General features: G+C 36.8%; 1 protein-coding gene across 1 annotated transcript in view; it reads left to right on the plus strand.

The window, feature by feature from the left end:
• The window catches only part of CRYBG3 (crystallin beta-gamma domain containing 3), a 126362-nt gene that overhangs the window by 59910 nt on the left and 46395 nt on the right, over positions 1–20057 (plus strand). Inside the window, exons 5-12 of the mRNA XM_027555158.1 lie at positions 790–834; positions 1078–1193; positions 2200–2347; positions 7099–7235; positions 8495–8609; positions 9771–9806; positions 12177–12310; positions 15669–15795. Of these exons, the coding sequence (XP_027410959.1) occupies positions 790–834; positions 1078–1193; positions 2200–2347; positions 7099–7235; positions 8495–8609; positions 9771–9806; positions 12177–12310; positions 15669–15795 (858 nt within the window). The remainder of the gene's footprint in view (positions 1–789; positions 835–1077; positions 1194–2199; positions 2348–7098; positions 7236–8494; positions 8610–9770; positions 9807–12176; positions 12311–15668; positions 15796–20057) is intronic.

The following is a 20057-nucleotide window of genomic DNA, read 5'->3' on the forward strand; positions in this document are numbered from 1 at the left end:
ACCTGGGACATTTCTTTCTGACATTCCCAAGATCATGGAACTTCCTTTAGAATTCCCAAGGGCTATATCTTTACTTGAATACCCTTAGTAGCAAATGCTAATACTTGAATACCAGCCAGTTGCTTGTAAGGCAAGGTCCTTTTAAAAGAAAGGCTGGGCTTTGCAGAAATGTTTCTTTAATGATTCCTGTTGCCTATTAAGTCAAGTGCAAGCTCTTCACTCTGTGTTGCAAGGTCCCCAAGTTTTGTTTGTTCAGCCTCCTCACTTTGTGCTCTGGTTACACACCCTCTAAGATGTCTATACTTTGTCTCAAGATGTTCTCTTCCTGGAAGTTTTTTTCTTTACTACTCGTGCACTAGCCTGCCACATTGTTTCACTTACTGAAATCCTGTTTTTCAAGGTCTTCTAGATACCACTTCCTCACACAAGCCTCCTGGGAACCTCTGTCTGCCATCACCTCACCTCCATGCTGATGCCATTTCTCTTGACTTCCTTAACTTGACATTTTGATTGTTTTGTACCTGAGGGTTTAACCTAATCTCTCACCAGAAGAGTCACGGAAATGTGATCGTCTTTTCTCCTTTCCAAACTGTAAGCTTCTTGAGGACAGAGACACAGCTTTATTTTCCTTTGTACTTACTTTTTTAATCCTTGTAATACCTAGAAGTTCACCTTGTAATGATGATCACTAAACAAATATGCAATAAATTGGATTTGTGACTGCTAAGAAAGTGAACTATCTTTATGTTTGTTTCTTATGGCTCACTTCTTCCACTTTTATTATTTCAGAATGTTGACAAACAAACTCTGAAATGTAACCCAAGACCTGGAAAGGTAAGCATAAGTTTCTTAGATAGGCTAAAATAAAAGAAGTAAGATTATGTTTAGGTTTGGGGAGTTTAAGGTAGAAACTTTTAACTGACTTAGTAAATGGTTATTTCATTCAGGAATTTAGCATCTAAAGTGGTATTTACTTTTTTGTATTTAGGATATTTTATTTTCTGTATTCTAGGACATTTTAGAATTTTAAATGCATTCTTAAAATTAGTTATTATGCCTGCTTACTATATGTTGCAGATGGTTATCTATGATCTCCATAGAAGAAAATATAAACAAGAGATCTACTGTAATATTCCTGATGCTACATCTTGGTCTTATCCGAATGGGGTACTGATAAAAGTTGTAAGGGGCTGGTAAGAGATCTCTTAAAATTTTATATTTCCCCATAAGTTGTTTTCTTGCTGCTTATGCTGTATGTTTTTCTTGTATTAAGGTTGCATCTGTTTCTCTCCAGATAATTTTTTGAAACATCATTAGAGTTTTATAACTTAATTAGAAAATATAGGTTGTTTTTAGTATTTATAGCCTGCAGTTATTTCGTAACTTCATGATTAGCAGGATAGATTTGACAAGTTGAATGCTTCAGTTGAATGAGACATAGCTTTGAAAATGAGTTCACAATTTGTGGGATGGTAAGGAATGTGAAGGCCACGTGCTTAAAGTCATTTGTATCACTGACATAAGCGACAAGTGAAGGATTCTTTGTATGGCGTAAAGTGAAAGTGAAGTCGCTCAGTCGTGTCCGACTCTTTGTGACCCCATGGACTGCAGCCTACCAGGCTCCTCTGTCCATGGGATTTTCCAGACAAGAGTACTGGAGTGGGTTGCCAAAATGCTGGAAAATCTCGTTTGTTATTATGGACCATGTCTCATGGACATACGGGGACCAGAATTTCTTTGTCCGGTGTTTGGGTTACCCACTGGTCAGTATTCAGGTTATAAGCAGTGTGATCTAGTGTGTTTTCAAATAATAAAATGAGACCCACATGCTTTATTATCCAGCAACAGGAAAATTAGGGTAGAAGTGGAATTTGGAATTTTTAAGCTATTGTTTTTAATGTAAATGTGTGTATAACATCTATAAAATGTATGTATACGTAAACATAGGCCCAAGCGTAGATTGTGGTGCTGTGTTTAGGAAGCACTGTAAGTTGTGTGCACTTATATTCTTTCTTAGACTCTTTGCTCAGCGTACATCATTGTTTCAAAATAGGTTTATATGCTAGTAGTAGAAAATAGCCCAGATTTTTAAATTTGAATAGACAATGTAGTCTCTGACTTATAACTCTCATATTTGTTTTATGTCTCATTTCTTAGAAGATTAATTATAATTGATCATGCTTTTTTATATTTGTTCAGCTGGATTTTATATGAGAAACCACATTTCCAAGGTCAGAAATGTGTTCTGGAGGAAGGAGAAAAGGTGTTAAATCGTGACTGGCTTCTTCAGAACAGAAAGCATCCACAAAGAAACTTTGTGTTGGGCTCTATCAAACGTGTCTTAAAGGTAACAGAACAGTTGATTTTTAAATTTTGTGTCATTTGTCATGTAGTAAAGCTGTACTTTGGCCCAGCACTGCTTAGAAATAGTTGCTATTAATCATAATTGTGGTAATTTTGTTAATCTTCATTATCATAGTGATAATTTTTTACTAGATATGCATAAAGTATTAAGTTGATGAAAATTTTAAATGCTACATGTAATATGGCACATAAAATGTTACATGTTGTAATATATATGTATTTTTAATAGTAGTTGGAATATACCACCCAGACATCTTTAGGATATTTCCAAATATGTTCTTCTAGTGGAGGTTTGTGGGTGTGTATATGTGGGTGTGTGTGGTGTTTACAAGAGAAGGGGAGATAGATGAGCATTAGAAGAAATTTATAGAAGGTAGGTTGGGGAAAGGAAGGGGAAAATGTTGCTTTTTAATTTTCTGTTTATTAATACTAAGATGTGGAAGACCTTGCCTTCCTCATATAATAATACATACTGTGGGAAGTGCCTTGATGGTTTAGAGAAGTGAGTTAGCGATAAGGACAGAATTGTCCCATGTATTTTAAGGGTTCCTTCAGCAGTAATGTAGTACATGATTCAGTGCAGTTACCCCTGTGACAGTCATGAACATATATATTTTTCAAATTACAGAAAGTCTATTTATATACTAAAAATGTCTACTTTGACGTGGACCCTATCATGATTTGGATCAATGTTGTTAAAACCCTTGATAGTTGCAGACAGCATACAGAAAAACTCAGTATCATAAAGGGGTGTCTGCATGAATTAATACTTTCTGCAAAACTGTTAAGCCTGTTAAGTCTAAAAAATATTTGTGTCTGCTCTTGGACCGAATGCTGTGTAGGCACTGGGAATAGAAACACAAGTTCCATACGGTGTCTTCCTTCAGATTGGTCAGAGTCCAGGACAGGGACAGCTGAATCTCATGCCTGTGTGATGTGAGACATGCAGTGCAGGGCCCACACAGGCACGAAGAAGACGCATCTCTCCTGGAGCAGGCAGCACCTGGTTGGCGTCTTGAGAGAGCACACAGGAGTTTGGCAGCACGGGAGGTGTGAGGGAGTCCCTAGCAGAGCCACTTGTGTCACTGAGGCGGACGTTGATAGTGCGGGGAGATTGATGGCTATAGGATAGAGGGCAGTGTGCGTTTTCATCGAAAAATTTAATCACAAGCATTTCAGCTCATCAGGCAGCATTTGAGTGCTCACTTCATTAGCTAACTCACAAGAAATTCCTTGAAGCAGGTAATCACTTTGTAGTTGGAATCTTCTAAAATTTAATAGCATGTGGTTTTGTGTCTGCCTTGTGAATGTCAGGCACCATGCCAGGCCTAGTGAGGAGAAAAAAAACAGATGAATAAGGTATTGTAAGCAGCAAACTTCACACCCTCATTCCAAATCAAACAATAAAATCAAACAAAAAATTCAATCTGTTGAGCTTGGGTATTTAAATGGGTATTTGCACATCCGCCATTTGCTTTGGATGCATTATAAGAAAGAATAAGTCATGCTTACATTTTTTCCTTCTTCCATTGTTTGTTCATAGAGTCTTTTTTTTTTTAATTGCTGTGTTAGTGCCCACTTGACTTGAACTTGCTAGCAACTTTAAGTGAGGAAGGAAAATAAAACTATTGAACGTTGAATAGAAAAGGCATTAGCATTGTTCTAAATATTTTACAAAGTAAGAATCAGGCATTAAAATGCTTCCTTTTTGTAAACGTGTCACATTTCGGCCTGTTGATAGCTTCATTTTCTTTTTTTTTTTTTTTTTTTGATAGCTTCATTTTCATGGCAGCCATTCCGAATTCACCTAGACCCACAGCAGCTTTATCTGTTTCACTATCTTTTAGTGGCTCTCATCTTAAGTAGTCAAAGCTTTAAAGACTGTCCTTTAAAGACAATACTTTCATGATATCTTCACTTTGCTGTAAATGGAGCAAGTAACAGAAGATACCGTCAGTCACCTGCAATTGTAGATTCTGCCCAAGGGTCATCTTTGCCCCTGGCGGAAGTAATTGGAGGTGGAGTAACCGTGCAGTGAGACTTGAGTCAAGTGCTTTTTTTTCTCAAATAGAAAAAGTGAATCCTGCACATTTCTCTGTTTACTATGCATTTAATATATATATATTTATTATATATATATATATATATATTTTTTTTTTTTTAAGGAGTGACATTTCCTTCTTTCAGGAATTAATTAGGTTTGCCCTTATTAATGAGCTGAGGTGCAAGAGAGCCGTTGTTAGATCAGGGACTGAAGGTATTTCATGTAAGGCAGAGGCAAATAGTTTCTTGGGTTTTTGGTTTTTGGAGGTTTGTTTTGTTTTGTTTTTTTACTATTTATGTAGTTCATTCCTACCCTGTTTCCCTCCCATAGCTTTGTCTCCATTCTTACTGGTTGCTTTAATAGTCTGAGCTTATAGAGTTCACCAAGATGTATTTAGAAAGTATATCATGACTAGAAAAGTCTGGGAGGAAACCATATAAACTTTTCTTTACTAAGAGTACAAAGTGTTTCTCGTTGCTATGTTCCTGTAAGGCTAGTTGTTTACTCCCTTTGTCCATCAAGAATTACACAAATCTTGCAAAAGACATTACTTCTGTGAATAGCCACCATGGAGAAAATAGAACTTATTAGTGAAATCTTTTTCAGCCAACTAGAGAAAAAAAATCAGTCCTCTAGTACAATAGTTGAGAATGTAAGCGATCTTGTTTATATTTTCAATTTTTTAGCCATCATTACCTCTTTTCCATTATACTGTTTCCCTGTGTGATGTAGACTCAAATGCCTCTTAGCTTTTTCCCTTTTAAAATACACCACCCAAACATTGTTTGTATAACACAATGCAGAGGAAACTTATTTGTGTGAGACACTTAGTTATGTATTCTGTTACTGTACCTCAGATCCCTGGGGGAACATTTTAAATAATGTTACTAGAACTCTATTTTTAATAGCAAACAAAAGAGACTTGAAGACTGACAGGTGACTCTTCTGGACATTTATGGCCATTTTTTAAAATGAAACTTTAGACGGAAATAAACTTTTTATACTTTAAAGGATATTTTAGGTTATAGCTTCCTACTGTATTGTGTTTTAGAACTTTCTGAAAACAAGATGTATTAGTTTGCTTGCTTTTACACACTAATCAGAATGGTTAATGATGATTAATAATAGAACTCAGTTTGGAAAAAAGATTAAAAAATTAGATACCATTTTGCAACTGCAAAACAGATTGTAATAATAAATATAATTGTTCAGTCTAATAAATGTCACCTCTAATAGTTTATTGCATTTACCTATTTCATTAAAGCAGAGCCATTTGAATACCACAATGTCCTAGATGAGAATTATGCTGCTGAAACTTGAGTCATATAATGAAACACTCAGGATTATTGAGATAGATTAGACAGCACGATTGTAGTTTCAGAGAAGGCAAAAATAATTGTGGTTTTGATATGGTCTTTTTTGAGTTAGAACTAATTATTGAAAACAAGCTTAATGATTACCAATGGGCAAACATGGCAGGAAGGGATAAACTGGAGCTTGGGATTAACATATACACACTACTATATATAAAATAGATAATCAACAAAGACCTACTGGATTGTACAGGGAACTCTTCTTAATATTCTGTAATGATCTGCATGGGAAAAGAATCTTAAAAAGAATAAATATATATATAACTGAATTGGTATGCTATGTACCTAAAACTAACATAAGACTGTAAATCAATTATATTCCAATAGTATTTTTTTAAAAAAGATTTTCATAAGTAAGGATACAGAAAATTATGTCTTCAGTTAGAATAAGGGAAATGTTTACAAAGCTTAGAGAGGCTAGGTGCAGAGATAGCATGGACACCAGTAAGACTGAAGAGTTGTAGGTAGTTAGTGTAGTTGTACATTATTGTGAGTTAGTTAGTTGTGGGTCGTTGCTGTATTTTAAAAGGAAAACCAAAATATGAATATGAATTGCTTGGGTCTCAAGTCAAGGAGTATGATGAGGGATGTGGTTTTCCCACATGCCCAGCTGTATAAAGAGTAAGCTTACTGGATCGATGGTCTAGGCCCGTAGTCAAAGTCTTGGCCTTGATGAAAGACCTTGACAGTGGCAATTTTAAAGAAAAGTTTGACAGGCATGGTGACAGTGGATGTGTGATGAAGTATAGGATCAAATTTCATAATGTCTTTCTTCTTCAAACCAACTCATACTATAGAAAATAAATACCACAAGTAAGAAAACAGATTTCCTTTACCCTCACCTCTAATTCCTACTTCTTTTGTCACTGTAATTTAGATAACCCGCTGAGAGAGTAGTGCCTCTCTGTTATTTATTTTTTATGCTCCCCATGAGATCAGCTTTTATTTAACTCCCTTCCTCCCTATGGCTTTGTTATGCTTCTGAGAAGGAAGGCTTACAAACTCTTGGCACTCATATATTGGTAACTTTGAACATTGCTTAATGGAGCAGGACTTTTAAAAACAAAGCAGAAAGAATCAGGGTAATGTTTTTCAATCAATAATATTCATATAATTTTCATGTTGTCAATGTAACTTCTTAGAAAAATCAGTTTAACAGACTGGTAAGAAGAAACACTGTCTCCTTTATGCTGTTATTGGTTAAAAATTCAGCTGAACAGTGAGAAAAATTTTAACTGCATATCCAGGGTATTGAGGATTCTGCAGTGTGTGTCTCTAGATACTTCAAAGTCAACTTTTTTTTATTATTCTTTCCAGGATTGCAGTATTCCAGAGATAGAGCTTTGCCCACAGTCTGACCCGGCATGTTGCCCTATCTACATCCAGCGAGCGGTCCCCAATTTGGAAGAGCTGAATATCCCCAAATCTGTGTCCTTCACCGTGAAGTCAGGCGTGTATGTATCTGCTTCTCTTCACTACGGTGATTGATGGCTACCAAAGTTAACTTTGTGTCATATTTCAGTTGGTGACCTACCCATTTCTGAAGTGTTAATTTTGCTGTGTATACTTCTGGAGACCTAAGAAAGACTTTTTCAAATATTTTAAAACAGATTCCGTCTTTTTTTCAGATCCAGTTAAGTTTTTGATAGATGACTCACAGAAACAGATATAGGTTCCCAGACACCATTTTTGACAGGTGAATCCATTGTCTTTTCACCCAGCAGACTGTGGGACTGAGAAATAAGTATGTATCCCTGACCTAAAACTCTGGAGCCTGAGCTATCTGCAAAGTGTCTGTCTCAGTGCTGGTAGTTACAGAGGGCCTTTATAGTACCAGTGTTTATTACTCTTCTATTCCTGGAAGATAGGTAGAGCTACTCTCCTGTCACAAATGAAGAAATTATGTGGCTTGTCCTAAGCTGCCAGCTGGTAAGCATGGATTTGATACCAGGCCTTTCTAATTCCGAAGGTATCTTCAGGACTGTGGGTCTGAGTTCAGTGCTAATTCAGTCCCAGATTGACTTGAGTCATAAGTTTTGTGATTTCTGGTTCAATGTGGATCCTTCTTCCCTCTTCCTCCATTTTCATCTGCTCTGATGATGGCTGGTGTTGAATTTAGGGGTCAGTGTTGGACATCTCCCTTCATCTCTCCCACATGTTAGAACTGTTGGGCAGACCCAGTAATTAACACAGACCTGAGAACTGTCTGTAATTATCAAGTTTAGCTGGTTTCTGGATGGTTCTTTTAGGAATCTTATTTCAAATACTCTTCCTGAGGGAAACCAAGAACTGATCCTGATTCTGAAACTATGGGTCAAGGGTGTAGAATGCGTAGTGGAATCCCTGCCTCTGATTGCCCAAGTTTAAAACAGAAACATAGTGGGATGATTTTTATTTTTCAATTATATCCTAATTGCATTAAAGGTTTCACAGCTTTTAAATATTGGAAAACATATAATAGGAAAGTGATGCCAGTGCTTGGAAAACATATAATAAACCAGAATAGTGTCTGAATGTAAGTAGTTAATAACATGTTAATTCATTGTTATATGTTGTCTAGCAGTGTCACTTTGAATGTGTTTTACTAATGTAATTCTGTGACAGAGATTTCTTCTTCTTTTTGTAGCTTTTTTTTTTTTTAGCTTTTGACTCTTACAGAGCCAGATTAAAGTATTCCTATTATACTTTAACCAACCATTCATTTCTTATTTAGTTGGCTTGCCTACCCAGATATTAATTTCAAGGGGCAAGCTATAGTTTTGGAGGAAGACCATGGACTCTTTGAGATTTCTGCAGCAGAAATTAAATCATTGCATCCACTTCAAATGGTAAGCAGATATAAAATGAAACATTTTCCCAAGTATCCATGAATTCAAAAATAAGATAGCTCTGATGATTGGTCATGCATCTCAGTCTTGAGACATGTATATGTCTGCTACAGAATGGGCAAACTGTTCATACATTGTTGTTTTGTTTCTTTCAGACTTTTTGAAAATATTGTAATGTTTTCTAGAAACATTTCCATTTTAATGTTTTTCTAGATGTTTGAATTTACTTTGTACTATATTTATCACAATTCATGCAGTTTCCTTATAAGGTAATACTCTGACTTTAAAAAATTCTAAATTTGTTTTTTTGATGCTTATTAGAAAATTGCTTGTTGTATATTATACTCTTCCATTGCCATAATGAATGATAAGTTCAGCATTAATAATAAATGGGTAGATCTGTGAATGGTTACTTTCTTAAAAGTAATAAATGTTTGTATTAATGATTTATTTTGTTGCAAATATTTTTATTTGAGGGGCAAATTGTTCAATTAAATAGTGGCTATGTGACAAACCGTTTTTGTGCTGTGCCTTAAAAAAATACTAAAAACCAGAAAAAACAAATTTTAAGGAGTATTACAATGTGGCATGGCACTGGAAACGAAGAAATTAATACACGAGAGCTTTTGTGAGGAGTGGGTTACCTTTTATGCTCTTATCTCCATGTGGTCACCAAGACAGCAAGTGTGATAGGACTTGGAAGATGAAATGCTCTAACACAGAAAGCCCAAGCCTTTGTAGAGAAGAAATTGAGTATTAAGTCGTTTAGAAATGTACCCTGCCAAATCAAAGTTTTCAGTCTACTAACAACTCCACTCTTCTTCTTGAGATGCTCTGCTGTGGGATTAAATCTTTGATTGGTCACATGTACTTAAGCACTAAAGCTTGGTTTCCTTCCTTGTAGTGGTTGTACTCTGGAAAGTATCTTTCCAAGATTTGTTTACCCCATTTACATTGATATAGAGTAGTCTGACTTGATTTTGACTACTGTAGAGTTCTATACTTAAAATTTTTAAATACCACAACTTAAATTTGGTATGTAATCTTCACCAATCAAGTTTTTATATAACCTACATACATACATACATTACTTAGTTACTTGTGGTTAGTTACATTTTAAATATGAATATATCTAATATTAAAATTTTTTGTCATCTTAAGGGTGGACTGAAAGTGGAAATGCCTATGAACTTAAAGGTGAGTCTTGAACAGACTTTGGTAGCAGGCTAAAAAGTTTGATAATAAATCTTTAACTATTTGTGTGTGTGGTAAGTCGCTTCAGTCATGTCCGACTCTGCAACCTCATGGACTGTAGCCCATGAAGCTCCTCTGTCCACGGGATTTTCCAGGCAAGAATACTACAGTGGGTTGTCATTTCCTTCTCGAGGGGATCTGCCTGACCCAGGGATTGAACCCACATCTCTTGTATCTCCTGCATTGGCAGGCGAGTTCTTTATCACTAGCACCACCTGGGAAGCCCCTTAACTATTTGGGACTACTACAGTTAAATTGTGATTACCTGAATGTATGCTGGCAATATCTAGGTAATGTATCTTGGGTTTGTGGGCAGTGACTACACAAAGAGGTGGCTGAGGGCCCACGCTCAAATGACGAGAGGGCTCAGTACAGAAAAGTGGAGGTCTGTTCTGACAACCCAGTCAGACCCAGTAAGCACCTACAGGCTGGAAAGATGATAGGTTTGATACTTATTTTATCGGGGGCAAAGGGTTGAGGTGATAGCTAGACTTTCAAGTGGAAATACCCAGCAGGCATTCGGGAGTGATGCTCAGGATGGAGATCAAGGATGATCAGGAGGAGATGCAAGCAGCTTCTATCAGGTGATGTCAGCTTGAAACTATGAGTATCTGAAGGGAACAGCAGAGGCACCAAAAGCCGGGGTGGTAGTAATGCCAGAATTAAGTACGTTTTGGAAAAGAAAAAGAAATGGAATTGTAGAATGCCTGTAAAGAGAGATAGGGAGAAAATCAGTGTAGTGATGAAAGATGCAAACAGACCTCTGTTTAATTAGAGTACACCATTTCAGAGGCAGGCAGGGACACAGGGATTCATCCATCCTCCTCTCCAAACCAAGGCATAATTCCCCCAGCTTTCCCATATCTGGGCTTCCTAATTTGTGGAATTGACTACCATTCTCCCAATCACATAGATGGAATTTTTTTTTAAATTTAGTATCTGAATGAATCTAATACAATTTCACTGTATGTTGGAATCATACATATGTGAGTTCTAAAAAAATGCTTATGCCTGGGTTCCATTGAAAAAGATACTTATTTGGCCTGGGGTGTGGTTAAAATTTTTCAGAGCTCCCTAGGTGACTCTTGACATGCAGCCAAGGTTTTGAACTAGTGACCTAATAAGTGCAGAACTGGTTGTGACACTCCCTGAGTGATTTGTCTCAGTCTCTCTGTCTGCTGCATCAGAACTTTGGGCTGGCTCTTCTGTGGACAGTTGCAGTCTGAGGCATGTGAATGGAATGGTTATCCTAGACAGTCACAATTTTTAAGTTGTTAGATGTTGGCTTGTGACTTACTCATCAAAGAATTATTGCTTCTTACTTAGTTTCAATGTGTTCAACATATGTAGCGTGTATTAAACCCAAATAATACTTCATCACTTCCAATACAGCACTCTGAAAATTTAGTATGTAGAAAACAGCAAGAGCAGTACTAGATTTTTTTTTTTTCAGTCTGTGTAATGTTCTCAGTGTTGTTGTTGTTTTTCTTTTTCTTTTTAAATAAAGAAGGTATAACTTGCTGGTTCAGTGTGTCTAAGCATGGGATTTTATTCACCAATTGTATACAAATTATGCCATCAGCCATAAATAGGACCAGGTGATAAAGTGTGGGTAGATGAGTGCTATTACTGTCATCGCTTCCCTGAACCCCAAGGGCAGCTTATGCTGGGGAAATAAAATTTAAAAAATAGAAGGGAAGTACTTGTACCAATCCAAGTTTGAAGTAAACAAAATGCTAGGCATCTGTGTCCTACTGCATTCCCTCCTCCATTTGAACCAAATATCCAATAAGAATACCAAATTTTTTTCAATCATTTCTAACTTTTAGGAAGTTTTTTATTTAAATTCAAGTATATGCATGTGTAATTCTTCTCAGTGATTAGTAGTGACCATACAAGCAATGTTGTAAGAAATAGCAAGTTTTCTCAAACTCAAGAGAATTTTGGTTTCTTAATAGAGGAAATTCAGTAAATATAAGGCGGGTCTGTATCAAATATTGAACAGAGAAAAAAACATAGATAGTTCAAGACAGTTTACTCTTTGCAGTGGACCTAGGATTTGGGTAAATAGAACATGTAATTATATTTGAGTATTTTGATATAAGAGAAACATTATCAAGATATTTAATCTTTGTAATGGATAAAGACTCACATATTCCTTGTGAATGTTGGACAGTATTCTATATTTTGAGTATAAAGGAAGAAAATGAACAGTAGTCCTTCATTCAGATTGTGGCCCTCAGTGTCATATAGATCAGTATGTATCTATTCTAAAATATGAGCATGCTAAGTGGTTTTTTTCATATTTTTCAGGTTATTATTTATGAAAAACCTCACTTCCATGGACAGGCCAAAGAGTTTAGTGAACACATAGATTCTGTCCCTAATTTTTTAAAAAATGATGTAGATTTTCATGGAATTGGATCAATCCGTGTCATCGGTGGAGTGTGAGTATTATATATTTTCCATATGCAATTCCCTTGTCTAGTTTTGAAGATCAGCACACAAAATGTGCTGAGCAGAGCAAAAACAACCTACCTTAATCTAAAAATATACATCCCTTCTGAAATGTGGGAAATAAAACCTATTACTGACAGCTTTCTGTGAACTCTTATTAGTATTAGAGATTTTGAGATAGATTAAATGAAGGGAACAGTTTCTAAAACTTAAGCACTTAGTATTTGTAAGCACAGTATAGAAGATAAGAATTGCAAGACAAGATTATTTCTCAATAGATTATGCACATGCATGAGAGTCCCAATTTTCACTCTGTTCTACCTCAGTTGACTTTTGGTGCTAAGGGTCTTGGCAGTGAGTCCTCTCTCATTAAAGAGGTAGCCTGGGTTGTGCGTTTACAAAATCAAGGGTTCTTGACATTGGTTACCTTCTGGTCCTGCACTGTTTTTAAGAAAGCTCCCTAAGAACCAATCCAAGAGTAACCAATGCACCTCTACCCCACTCTGAATCAGCAGTTACTGGACTAGGGTGAAACTTTGTATTTGTATCCTCAAAGGTAAAACCATAGAAAAGAAGCTTTCCTCATAACTTAATTGCCATGGTCAACTCAGGGCTAGAATTCCTTCAGACAACATGTTAATCTCTCTGTTGATAGGTTGAACTATTAATATTTGAAATGTTGGTTTATTTTAATTTAAGCATCAATATCTCTTATTTGCAGTACATCATATAACTTGGTCCTTGTATTCTAGCAAAAGATGCTGCTCAAATATTTCATTCAAAGAAGTTAAATGACTTAAGATTACTCAAGGGTCTGTATTTTCAGTTAGTCTTAGTCTTTTCAGTTTCTGACACTAGATCAAGTAATGGATATACTAACCAAAATGGAAATGTACCATGCAATGCATTGGATATGTAGGTCATATCTGTAAATGGTCTTGTTACTGATCAAGGTTCTTGACCTCCTTAATCAATAGGAATTGATCAGAGACCAGACTGGAAATTCAGGCAAGGCTTTATTAAGGCTCCTGTTGCAGCAGAGGGGATCAAGAACAAACAGCAGGATTCCCCTGCTTGCTTGTTCCCTGAGGTAGAGGCGAGCTTGTTCCTTATATGGAGTGAGGGTAGGGGTTGTCCAGGAATTGACGGCTTAGTGGTTTGCCCACCCCTTAGGTGGTACCATCTGCAGAGGGCATGCACAGTTCTCCGCTTTCACTCCTCACCCCCTGCTTTTTCTTTCTTGTTTTCAGTCTCTTTGTGTCTTTTGTCCCGAATTTGCCCCAACTGTACATGAACACAGTGATTTGTAGTCCCGTAGTTTCTTGGTACTTTGTTCCTCCAGGAGAGGTTTATTCACGTGTAAGCATTGCAGCACTGCAGCGAAGGGTCCCAGGCCCCAGCCTGTCTCAGTCTGACATATTAGTTATTATCCAGTTCCTCACCTGTGAATTTAAAAAATTTATCAGAGGCTTTAAAAACAAATCTGTTTTGGATAAATTTTTATTGTGTTGTATGTAGTCGTAGTGTTCTCTGATCTGTGGACATGTGTGCTTCTTATTAGTCCTGTAATAAAATATTTTTCTTTTCTTTCCTTTAAGTTCTGAGTGATTTTTATCATGAACTAGATTTTGATTTGCATTATTTTCTAAGTGTATTTGTGATTATTTTATAAAATCTCAAAATATTATGGCTAGTAAAACATTATACACACTTTCATTTTTTATATAACACCTGCAGGAGAAAAATGTGATGTCCAATATAAAGATGAACAGGTGACTTTTATTTTTTTCACTAATTCTACTTTTTTTTTTTTTGCTGCTTCACTATTTCATTATTTTTCACTTTTAACTCTTGAACTTTATCTGTAAATAATAGGAACTCTTCCTCACCTCTGTCTTAAGGAGTCTAGAGAAAATGAGGTTGATGTGTCTTAATTTTTCTCAGATAACATCTATTTTTAAATATCCCAGATATATGTAAATTTAATCTTAATTAAAACTTAATCTATTGAGAAAGGCTGTGCAGATTTTTGAACTGTCGTACTTTACTGATTTCTCCTTTAATATTAGGTCTTCTGTATGTTTTTCCCATTCAGGTATATTAAAAGCATGTTTTGAATAGTCCCATTTATATAAACTTAGAATTTGAAAGTTCTCTTGTAAAATTTATTTTCACATAGTAGTTTAAGAATACAATAATAGTAGTTTCTTTATGTATTACAAATATGCTAATATATATAAAATGTTTATTCTAACTCACATACACCCTTACCCTTTTCCCTACCGTAGGCACACCTACAGAAATTAGATATGGGTTCAAGAGTACTGAGTGGCTACTGTTACTTCGTATCCTAGGAAAACAGTTCCTAGAAATACTTTTTGTATCTTCCCAAAAGAATGTAGTTAGCCCTGCCCGGCTTCATTTTGACAATCTCTAGAATTCAGAAGTCCCCAACCCAGGAGCGCCCAATAGTCACTCTTGGAATCTGCCCCATTGGAGCGGGTCCCACTCTAGTTACACAGTGCCAGCTAAGGGCAGATTTAAGCAGGGCAGCGTGTGTTTTATCTATGCCCACGCTGCTTTAGCTACTGTGGGTTACTGCAGATTAAGGTAAGTTTCCTGAAGAACTAGTGAGTAACTGTTTATCAGTGTTCTGTACTGATAATTTTAAATTAGAAGTCAAGAAACCTCTGTCCTTGGAAAGTCTGCCATGGTGCTTCCTGTTTCCATTATCACCACTGATAAAATGGTGGGAGCAACATTTCCTACCTGTAAATATTTACAGAAGTCTTTGTATATATTTAGACCACCAGGGCTAATATCAGCCCAGTCACATTTCCCAGTTTCTCCTTGCTAAACCCTCCTACAGGAGGGTGTTTCTGATCCAAAGCTGATGACAGGTTCCTTCGAGTTAAACCCTAAATACATGTTTAATATAGTGATCATTCTGTGATTCCAGCAGGGCTTAATCAGAAAAATAAGACTGATTGTCTTTGAATCTCATTGTGGATTTGCAGTATTTTTTCATTGTCTGTGCTTTCCATTATTTTTTCCTTGGCAGGCTATTCTCCGACCACGCTGTGATGGTGGTATAGGGTCAGGCCACAAACATTTAATGTGTTCCGGTGTTGCAATCCTGTAACAGCTAACCTTTTGTTGGGAAAAGCCTCCAAACTATAAAAATTATTGATCCATGAAGTTTACACCATTCATTTGTCTCTGTAAATGCTAGCAAAATAAATGTATTGCTTTTTTAAGAGATGGTGATGTGCAACTGGGTGCTTTATCACGATTTTCTTCTTGACTGCAGTTTTACTAATAACTCAGTTGTATGTCCTCTATTTGTAGATGGGTTGCCTATGAAAAAGAACATTTTAAAGGCCAGCAGTTCTTGCTCGAAGAAGGAGATTTTGAAGACAGTAATGCCTTTGGGGCATTAAGTGGTTCCATCTTGTCTTTCCGGTACTTACAAGCTGTAAGTTAACTTCCTTTTTCTTAGTTTTCTTTTTTTTTTTTTTTTAGCTTTCCATGAAAATTGGACATGACCTCTGGTAGAATATAAAATGATAATATGTTTCTACTACCTGAGACCATTAAACTGAATGGCTTATATGGCTTGCCTTTCTTAACTGCCATGATTATTACAGAATATTTGTATTTTTCATCCATTGATTCCATAATCATTTTTGAACACCTGCTGTTAGATAGATTGTGTCAGGTGCTGGAGATATGATGGCTAGACACTGACTCCCTATGTGGTAGGGTTGGTAGTACCTATGTAAATGTTTGATATTGTTTGACTGTGATTGGATTCAACACTAAGTATTCAGGATACCCAGAGAAAAGTCAAATACTTCCCTTTTGAAGTAGACAGGAAAAGAGGGCAGCTGAGTTGAAATTTCAAGTTTGAGAGCTAGCTAAGTGAAATTTGGGAACAGGGTGAAGAAGAAAGATGGGTGTTTTAGCAAGAGGTTAACATTTTAAAAAGCAAGGATGGGAGCCAGTGTTGGGGATGAGCTCATGCAGGGGGCATCTGGCAGTGTCTGGAGACATTTTGGATTGTTATGACTTTGGGAGGGGGGGAGGTTGTCAGGCTACAGACAGCTAGTGGGTAGAGGCCAGGGAGGCTGTTCAATCCCTACAATTCACTGGACAGCCTCCACAGCAAGGAATCATCAGCCTAAAATATTACTGGTGCTGAAGTTGAGAAACCCTCATATAAGTGAAACTGATATGTTTTGGAAATGCAGTAAAATCAGGATATTAGAGCTTGGGAAGATGAATCCAGAGCCAGAAAATGAAGGGCCTTATATGCCATGTTGAGGCGTTCACACTTTTTTTCTTGACTTGACCAGAAGGAATGAATTTTAGGCCTAGTGAGTGTGATTAGATTAGCATTTTAGAAAGGTTTTTATTTTTTTGGTGAATGTATCAAGAACTAGCATGAGGTAAAGGAGGTCAGCCTGGAGGCAGGAGGTCTAGAATGTTCCAGGACTGGAAAACACAGGGAAGAGGAAATAGAAGGACGCTAGAGAGTTCTGCAGGATATCAGGGCTTGCTTATCAGATGTTGCTCACTTTTCTGACCAGCTCTGGAGACTTCTTTAGTGTGTTCAGAGGGCCATGTTTTCTCATAGTTAAGAAGTTATACCACTGCAGTATATTTCCAAAATAATCTTTACCCATATAAACTCTAAACTATCTGGCATGGCCTCCAAAGCCACCTTTTGAAAGAATTGATGATGCAGTGAAGGGTGATCCTTGGGTCCAGGTGGGCTCTGTGTGCTCTGTCCCCTAAGTTTCTATCTGTCAGGGTCACAAGCACCACTGTTGCAACGCCTCACTTGGTTGGGCAGCAGGAGCCAGAATGGGAGAGAAGAATCACAGGGAATAAGGGAGCTTTTTTTTTTGTCCACAGTGATCCTTGTTAATAAAAAACTGAGTTGAAAAACCAGTTCTACCTAAAAGAAGTGTAGCAGAGCCAACTGAAGATTGGGTACTAAGTTGTCTGAGCAGTGGACAGGTAGCTTTTGAGGTATTTAGTACACAATTCTAATGTACAAGGGCCACGGGTTTTCTCTAGCCACTTCTTCCTTGAGCACTAAAAGGCACGCCAGACAAAACATGATAAAGCCTGCGTCTTTTTCTCTTTTTGTTCATGATAACCACGTGCATTGAGGAAGTTAAGCATCATGATTCAGAGCATCTCCCACCTAGTACTGAATGATTTTAAGAATTTCCCTCCTGATTTAAAAAAAAAAGTGGAGCCGAAGTTTGCTTCTAGAAATGTTCAGCAGAAAATGTGATGGTATCTTCCAAGGTGACTGCGACTAAAACAGGCAGAACTCCAAGATTTCACTAGTTGAATTCTTCAAATAGTAGGAAATGTGAAAAGAAAAAAACACTATAGCTAAAAAGTCAGGAGATACTTGATATAGACAGTCTATGAGAATATACATTGGAAAAATTGCCAGAAATTGCCATGTTAAACTACTGCTGCAAATAGAAGTTTTGGCTATTTTTGAAAATGTTAACACATAGTTTTTAATACACATAATTTCCTTCAAAGAAAATCTATTCTCTTTAAATTAGGTTAAAAAAATTAAGATTAGCTTGTAAAGATAATATCATCATCCTCATTATGATATTGCTAACATCTTCAGGTGCTTACTAATGGCTTTACATGCATACTTGTACTTAATCTTCACAACAATGATGAGATAGAGAGTTTTATGACTCCCACATTACAGATACAGAAACTGAGGGTCTCAGAGCGTAGGCACTGTGCCCAGGTGCAGAGCTGTAGTTCGATGGGTGACTCTGTCTTACTGTAGAGCCCGTGTCACGTTTCCCATTTTCCTTGTCACAGAATGACTAGACTAAAAAGCACTTCAGGAGTGGAAATCTGGAATCTCATTCAGCCAATAGCTTATTAACATTTCATTTGTAGCAGTAAATATATAGTTACTCTGCAGACTAATACACGTGTATAGTAAAGAATTATTTACATAAATTTAAAACAGTCTGAAAATTATGTTCACTCAAATGTTTTCAGATGAAATATTTTCTTCAGACATAGCATGGAATTGGGTAGAGGTTCTCTTTATAAAAACCACTTTATTGAAGCATGATTGGCATGTAGAAAGCTGTACGTATTTATTGTATACAATTGAGGCATTTGGGAATAAGTATATACCCATCAGACTTATCAAGGCCCTGGACATACTTGTCTCCTCTCAGAGTTTCCTCATGCCCTCTTTATAATTATTAATTTTTTTGTGATAAGACACAACATAAAATCTACCCTCTTTGAAAATTTTAAATATATGATACAGTTATTGTTAGACATAGGGTGAACAGCTCTTGGGGTTGTCATAGACAGTGGGATTAACAGGCAGAGCCGATGTGAGACAGATAGACTCTCAAAGGTATCTAACCTGGGAAAGAGTAAAGCACTGCTTTTGAGATATAAGTTGAAATAATATCAAATAAACAGATGAAAGGTAGAAAAGTTGCATAACATAATGCAGTCTTCTCATGTCCTGGCTCTAGTATATGGAACACTCTGGATCTACAAAGGTCAGATCTTGGACATGTCCCTTAGGGATAATATGGTCTGTGTCACAAAGTGCTTTGGAGAGGATGACCAGCAATGTGTTTCTAATTCCAAATGAGTCAGGCAGATATAGTGACTTGGAGTTGATTATTTTATAAAGAGAAAAGGACCAGGAGGAAGGAATATAGCAGTAATTTAGACTCCAGGGATTAAAGAAGGAATTTTTATTCTTGGCTCTCTCTATACATTTCTTGGTATGCTTATTTTCCCTCAGTTTCATACTCGCCTAGGTTTGGATTTGCTTTTGTTCTGATTTTTAGACTCGGGGCCTCTTTTCAGATCTGTAAAACCAGGTGGTATGCAGCAGACACCGTTGTATCCCCTAAATTAATGGACACATCAGATCTCCCCTGGTGTCTTGGTGTCTTGTTTTATGCTGCCCACCCAGGGGGTTGTCGTGCAGGAGTTCCAGAACCTGATGAGCTGAGGGATTTTATGGAATTTTAAAGTAATCAAATTATTGATCCTTAAGACTTATTTTTGGTCCTGAAGCAACTGCTCATTAGCTCATTCTAACAGTGGGGAGTACTGTGCCTGAGACTGCATTAGACTCTCCTGATTTTTGGTTCTGTTTAAGTGCTTTAAAATGGAGTGCAGATTTGAGGTTCCATCATTATTCATCTTTCTGGAGCAACAGAGCTCCACTTTAATCCATATGACTTTGAAAGTTTTTAATAAGTTTAAGTTATTTAATTTTGCTTATAGTTGGAATGATGGTAACCTGGTAACCTCACAGGAATTGGGTCCTATTACAGTCACCTCATGAACAAAGCAATTAGAAGGTTTGGTTTTTTGTTTTTGTGTTTTCTTGCATATTTTATTTATTTTACTTTGGACATGTGACCCTGGAGATTTTGCCCCAGATGATTGGATTTGGCTTAGAGTTAGAGCTCCCCGCAACAGGAACACCATATTGATGGCAGCTAGTCAATTGGATCAGATATTGTGTATTTGGTAGGTTTGAGTGTAACAAGCAGAAAGGGTCAAAGCCAGGAGACAGACAGACTCAGAAACATTTTTAGAAAAAGATGGAAAGCAGAAGCTACAAGGCAAAGAAAGCTATGAATAAACAAAAGGAGGAGGTTAAATGAGAACAGTGTCTCTGTTAGGAGACCCCTGTGC

This window comes from Bos indicus x Bos taurus, chromosome 1, assembly GCF_003369695.1.
Source record: "Bos indicus x Bos taurus breed Angus x Brahman F1 hybrid chromosome 1, Bos_hybrid_MaternalHap_v2.0, whole genome shotgun sequence".
NCBI lineage: Eukaryota > Metazoa > Chordata > Mammalia > Artiodactyla > Bovidae > Bos > Bos indicus x Bos taurus.